This window comes from Notechis scutatus, chromosome 1 (assembly GCF_049901735.1).
Source record: "Notechis scutatus isolate UNSWTSFEM ecotype Mainland chromosome 1, rNotScu1.2, whole genome shotgun sequence".
Classification (NCBI taxonomy): domain Eukaryota; kingdom Metazoa; phylum Chordata; class Lepidosauria; order Squamata; family Elapidae; genus Notechis; species Notechis scutatus.
Genome location: NC_142009.1, coordinates 230336080 through 230343274, shown reverse-complemented (window position 1 = coordinate 230343274; position 7195 = coordinate 230336080). Strand labels below are relative to the sequence as shown.

General features: G+C 40.0%; 1 protein-coding gene across 5 annotated transcripts in view; it reads right to left on the bottom strand.

Annotated features, from left to right (window-relative positions):
- Positions 1-255: 255 nt before the first annotated feature.
- Positions 256-7195, bottom strand: part of COL18A1 (collagen type XVIII alpha 1 chain) — a 98023-nt gene continuing 91083 nt past the window's right edge. For all 5 annotated transcript variants that reach the window (XM_026685364.2, XM_087950578.1, XM_026685363.2 and 2 more), the window contains 3 exons: positions 6943-7140; positions 3503-3618; positions 256-2596 (listed from right to left, as the gene is read on the bottom strand). In XM_026685364.2, the coding sequence (XP_026541149.2) occupies positions 2383-2596; positions 3503-3618; positions 6943-7140 (528 nt within the window). In that variant the 3' untranslated portion in view covers positions 256-2382. The remainder of the gene's footprint in view (positions 2597-3502; positions 3619-6942; positions 7141-7195) is intronic.

Genomic DNA, 7195 nt, shown 5'->3' with positions numbered 1-7195 from the left:
AGGAAAGTAGGTCAGAACATAAGCAGAGAAATTTCAAGCAGCAGCGTGTATGTATTTCTAAGCTTGTTGGACATGTCTGCAGTTCTACTTTACGATGCTTTTTTTTTAATTTAAAAGACAGCAAGTCTTATGGCTTATGGATCCTCCCCAGATGCTGGTCTCTATGCTTCATAGATAGCTAGAAGCATCTGTTACCAGTTCTTATGCTCCAGGCCAGATTTAAGATTTTAGTAAAGACCCACAGTAAACACCCAGTCAGGAGGATACTTTCCTTTATTCAGTGCCTTTAGAAAACAGTTTATAATACACAACACGCAATTGACAAAGATATAAAGGTCCATAGGCTTTTAAAACTGAATTAAAATGTCACAAAATACAGTAGACAGTAAGAAAACTGACTGTGTGGACTTGCACAAATGAATTTTCCCCACCGCAGTACTAACATTTTATTAGGACAATAAAAACAAAGCTTACGTAGGAATTTAGCACCTTGGTTTTTAACAACCAACTCAAATGAATGGATATGGAACAAGCATCAGCCTGGCTTGAATTTTGGGCACTGTTGATATGGATCAAACATTCCATAGCAGTTAAGTCTACACTCAGAGGAGAAATGCCAAGCTGCTTTGCTGCAACTTGTCCTTACTGTGGCTGTTTAGAAAGGCTGCAAGCAAGGCCAGGAATCCAGCCATGCTTTTATAGGGGAACGAAACACTTAAGACACAACCCCAGCCTGTGCTCCAGAGGTCTCTACCCCTTGAAATATCCATGTGCTTTAATGCTTTGGAATGTGTAACACTGTCCCAGTGTTAGAAGCAGGGGAAGACACAAAGACTGGAGGGGTGGGTTTCTTTTAACTTTGGTTTGAGAGGGGTGGCTAACAGGAGTGGATTTGGACCTCCAGCCTCCACTAGCGTGGGGAGTGGGGGTTGTCAGGATTTGACAACCTGATCTGACATGCTGAAAGCAGCTCCTTGTAGGTGCATTTGGCTTTCTTGTCTAATCCACTGTTACCTGGCAACTGCTTTTTAAAACCAGAGACTGCTCGTGTTATGTGCTCCTTGCTTATTTTGTAGCTGAGATTTGAAGGTGAATGGGAGGGTTGCCCTGGAACCAAGAAGTGGCTGCTATCAGCAGGGCCAGAGAACAAGATTAGCAGGGCTCTGATAACTAACGGGAACTCTGGGGTCCCCAGATTTTGCTGTAACCCAGTTTCTGTGGTAAAAGAATGGCAACTTCCCTGCAAGGCAGAGAAGAAAAATATGTTTAACAATAACAAAACAAAAAAACCTTGATAAAGGAACAAATACAGATTCTTTTTTGTGGCAACTTTTCTCTGATTGTGCTTCCCTCCAAGCCTCTTAAGGAAAATCCTACATCTAAATTACATTTAAGATGGTTCCTTTCAACACTTCTCTTTGAAGAACAAGAAATGGGCAATTAAAGGACATGAGAAGAATGGTGCCTAATAAAGACTAGTGTCTTTCATCACTTTATTCTGACCCTGTTCTTGCAACGGATGTTGTAAACTCTGTAGCAGGAATTGTAAATAGCCTTTGAAGGGAGCAGTATTACTTCCTTCTGTGTCTGAAATTTAAAAAGCAAAAGCAGTTGAGGCAGCTGGCAGGGCCAGCAGAGTTGCCAGGGCAACCTTTTTGGAAAAGGAAGCTTTTGAGGTAATGCAGGGCAGCTGCAGGAAAGCCTGCCTGAGGCCTATACAACTCTTAATTTTGGTCATGAATTTTTCAGCAAGTTCATATTTAGCTCCATGCCCCTCATAGAAGAGCAGATGGTACCCTGCATGGCAAGTTATTGGGATTTAACATGCTCACAATGAGGGCTTCCAAATGCAACACCATTGGCACTTTCCCTGATTGGGGAAGCCTTCTTGTTCTAAGTCAATGCAAATAAATAGATCTTCTGACATCCCACTTGACCTTGGTTTTCTCTTTTAAAGAACCTGTGGACTGTTTGGAAAGGCAAGAGGGAAAGGGAGGTGATCAGGAAAACATGAAATGTTACATACGAGCAGGGAAGAGAGAGAGAGAGAGACAGAATCATTTTGGGAGCTGCACTTGCCTGGATGGAGACTGCCTTGCACACAAATCCTGCTCTGCCTGAGCCCCTCCAGCAAATGTGCTGAGAGGAGACAAGAACAAAAAACACACACACACACAGCATCAGATCTGTGTTGGAAATCATAAGAAGACGCTCTTTGGCTTTCCTGTCCATTTATCTGCTTGGTTGCTATATTATGAAACTGGCTGGACACATTATCCTGATTGATGGTGGAGGGGGAGGAATCCCTTGCCTGTTCCCCACTGCAGAAGGGGGGGCATTTGGACTCCTCGCCTCCACTTGCAATCAGCACATTCAGGGGTTCTATTTCTTGGAAGATGTCATGAAGCTGTTTTCGATGCACAGGACGATAAAGGCGTTTCTGCAGCTGTTGCTCTTCTGTTCAAGCAGCTTGCCTGATGCCAGCGAGGAAGCCTGGCCAGTCACCACGGTGTCATCCGTCCGCCATGTCTCACAGTAGCTCTCTGTCAGTCGCCGTCCCTTGGAATCGGAGCCATGCCACATGTACTTCTGAGGCCTGAAAAATATCTTCACATCAAGGCCATTTCATACACAAAAGCACTATGACTGCCTTCTATGTTGCTGTTTAGCTATAATTGAGTCAACTAGGCTGGGTCAGTAGCAATTGCACTTAAGGTATACATACCACTTCACGGTGCTTTATAGCCCTCCCTAAGCAGTTTACAGAGTGAGCCTAATGCCTCCAACAATCTGGGTTTTCATTTTACCAACCCTGGAAGGATGGAAGGCTGAGTCAACCTTGAGCCAGTCAGGATCGAACTGCTGGCAGTTGGCAGTATTAGTGTACAATACTGCATTCTAACCCCTGCGCCACCATGGCTCTTAATAGTGCAACTTAATAAGGAATAAATCATAGCTTAAGAGTAGTGGCTAGGTTCATAACAGTGTAACCATCCTATGGCTTAATCTGATGCATGAACCCTGCCCCCTTATTTGGTGGACCATGATTTTGTGTAGGCTTTGCAGTGCCTAATAGTGTCTTAGCTGTTGGGATCACTACTCATGCGCCATAAAGTTAAAGAAAATCTGAGAAAATCTTATTACCTATCCCCAGGGAAAGGGAAAAAAATAGGCTGGGGCCATATAGTGGTTATACACAAAACATCTACTCTGCTCTGAATCAAATTACACAAATAAATGTTGCTAAAGGGCAACATAACACAAAGCAAAGCTTTTTGTCTCATTCCTGCATCTGTTGTCTTAAAAATGCATCACGAGGAGCTGGGAAAGGGGATAGGGTGGAGACATAAACGCTATTGCTTACAAAGGTCAATCAGAAAGGAGACCTTGGATGCCTTTGAAAATACTGTGCCACTCGGCAGGAAGTAGCACAAATGTACAATCTAAGCACATTCCCAAATCTTCACTGGAAACTCAATCTCTCTCCTCAGCCCCAACTTACCATGCAGAGTCTCTCAGGACATCCCTTCCATCAAAGGAGAGGATGCGAACCCCAGTTCTGAATGGAGCTTCAGTGCCTGAGAAGAGGTTCTCCCAGTTATTAAACAACACTTCATCCTGGGAAGAAACAAAATAGAGCAAGGTGTTTGCCTAAGCAGTATTCAAAAGACATTTTCTGTCTAGAAATAATCTTTAGTCTGAGCTTTCCATTTCAAGAATCCACCGAAACAGACTTTCCAATTTGAAGGAACCTGGATAACCTATCTAGAAAATACTCCTGTCTACAACTTTGGGGATATATATATGTCATTTGTTTGTTCATTCATTTGTTCATTTATTTTATAAAGCCACACTTAACCCAAACTCTGGCCAGCATAAAATTAAAGCTAGCATAATAGCTAAAGAAAGAACTTAAGAACAGATTGAAACACAACAGGGAATACTATCTCATTGGGCTCACCATCAATCTAGCCCAGAGCTTGGGAGAAAAGACAGATTTTTAGAGATCATCTGAAGACTTGCTAGGTTGAAGCACTCTAAATCTTGGGGTTGCCAGGAACAGTTTAAGTTTCTACAGATAGTCCTTGACTTACAACCATTCAAAGTTACAACTGCACTGAAGAAAGTGACTTATAACCAATTTTCACATGGCTGGAAATTTTCACATGTATCTATAGTATGGCATTTGCAGTGTCCTGGGGGTTCATGTGACCACCATTTGCAACTTTTCCAGCCAGCTTCCGACCAAGTTAGTGGGGGAAGCCAGATTCGTTTAACAACCACAGTAATTTGCTTAACTGGCAAAAAAAAAGGCCATAAAACGTGACACAACTCATTGCTTTGTTTGAGGGAAATCTGGGGCTCAATTGCGGTCGTAAGTCGAGGACTACCTGTATTAAATTAATTTTTGAATGTTTTTTTGGAAATTAAACATTCAATGTCCAACGTAGAACTTGTTGATCTGGACAAAGGCATTAATATTTTTTTTAAAGGGGGTCAAATGGCATTTAAAGGCCATGGCTCAAGTGCCTATCCTAAGTAAAAATTGTTCTTGCAAAGAGAGATATTCTGTAAACAGAGAAGATGTTAGTTTAGTCAATTTTGATTGCTCCAAAATGACAAAAAAGACATTTATATGGTCCTATCTTGCGTTGCTCAGAGCTGAATTTTATTTGCAGTACTACAGGTAGTCCTTGACTTATGATCACAATTGAGCCCAAACTTCCTGTTGCTAAGCGAGACATTTGTTATGTGAGTTTTGCCCCAGTTTACAATTTTTCTTGCCATAGTTTTTAAGAGAGTCATTGCAGTTGTTAAGTTAGTCACACGGTTAAGTGAGTCTGGCTTTCCCATTGACTTTGTTTGTCAAAAGGTTGCAAAATGTGATTACATGATCCCAGGGACACTGCAACCGTCATCAATGTGAGTCAGTTACCAAGCCTTTGTATTTTGATCACAGGGATGCTGCAACAGTCATGAATGTGAAAAATGGCCATAAGTCACTTTTTTCAGTGCCATTGTAACTTCGGTCACTAAACAAACTATTGTAAGTCAAGGACTACCTGCAGTTCACCTTTTGTCAAGGCCTTTTGTTAAGGCCGAAATGTTCCTCAGTTGCCACACATGGGGAAGGGAGGGAAGGAGGTTGGAATGCATTACACAACGAAGGACTTTCTTGTGAGAACCAAGGTCATCTCTACTGGCAACAGATAAAGTTGGGGAAAGAGTGCCTGAAGAGCCTGCCAATTAACCCAATTGGCCAACATGATCGGTGACACTTGGGGATGGGGTTATTTCTTACTTTAATTATACTGAAACCACAGGAAAGATTTAGATTTGGTTTCCCACTGAAGCTGTGCCAATATGATGTACTCATTAAAGAAGACCTTTGAGAAGGAGCCAAGTCTTAGAGTTCTGATTTGCTTGGGCTCATTAGTTGGAGCCTTGACACCTTTGCTTAAAAAAAAATACCTTTAAAATTAATCTCTTGCTTTGTTTACCACCTTATTGGCCATATTCTATCAATACCCTAATTTTATATACCACCCATAAATCTAAATAAATAAACAATACCCTTTAAACATCTGTATTTAACACACTACTATATTCCAGGGGAGATTTTACTAAATATGAACCAGCAGGGCAGGATACCAGCTGAAGTCCTAGAACAATTCTAGATTGCCTCTACGGACATTTTTTCCATAGATATAAGTAGCCATACAATGTCTGTAGAGGCAATCTAGAATTGTTCTAGGACTTCAGCTGCTGTCCTGTCCTGCTGGTTCATATTTAGTTTGTAGTCAAAAATTATTTTCACAACTTTTATTATTTTGAGGGATTATAGAACCTATATATGTGCAAATGACCCTTCCTATTGAAAGACAGACATCAGCTATACCCACTCACATCTTGTTGGTTTTCACAATACCAACAAGAATATTGTGATCGATCTATCCATCCATCCATCCATCCATCTACCTACCTACCTACCTTTCATCTATCTTTCATCTCTCTCCCTCTCTATATCTATCTATCTATCTATCTATCTATCTATCTATCTATCTATCTATCTATCTATCTATATCTATATCTATCTATCTATCTATCTATCTATCTATCTATCTATCTATCTATCTATATCTATCTATCTATCTATCTATCTATCTATCTATCTATCTATCTATCTATATCTATATCTATCTATCTATCTATCTATCTATCTATCTCTATCTATCTATCTATCTATCTATCTATCTATCTATCTATCATCTATCTATCTCTCATCTAATTATCTATCTATCTATCTATCTATCTATCTATCTATCTATCTCTGCCTATCTATCTATCTATCTATCTATCTATCTATCTATCTATCATCTATCTCTCTACCTACCTACCTTTCATCTATCTTTCATCTCTCTCCTCCTCTATATCTATCTATCTATCTATCTTTCTAATTATCTAATTTATCATCTATCTATATCAATCATCTATTAAAAATTTAAGATGAAAAATAAGAATTAATATTTAGAATAAAAAAGAAGGAAAAGAAAGAAGAAAAAACAGAAAAAAAAGTACAGAAAAAAAAGAAAACATAAAAGGTTTCTTTTACAGCAGTTACAAATATAAATTAACCTCTTGATCCATGGTTGCAATGCTTATATTTTTTCTATAATCTATTTTTTTCTAATCATCAAAACCATATATCATTATTTCATTGTGAGCTATCTTGTGCAAAGTCTTGCTTAAAGTAAGATAAATTAACTAGTCACATAGTACAGAATTATAATTTTGCAATTATTTGTGGGAAGGACTAGCTAAGTTTAGTCTGCTATGATTCGTTCCTGCTTTCTGGAAGTATTTTGTTCTTTAACGGCTAGCAAATTGTCTTCTTAGTACTTTGATGAAACTTAATTTGCACGGGTCTGTGACCCAACATACCCTGAGATTGACAATTGGCACTGTGCTCCTGTCTGCTCTGCGCACTATGCTGTAGAGGTCTTGCAGCCGAGAGGAGAGGAATGCTCGGAAAGTGCCAGACAGTCCAACCTGCCGAGCTTGCTGGAAACACTGGAAATCAGCTCCTCGGATGCCCCGCATGCTGCCGCTCTGGGGAGTGTTCAGGGCTATAAGATGCAGCTGGAAAAACAAACAGATGTTCACCCTCCAGGAAGAGCCAGGATAAATATTTCAT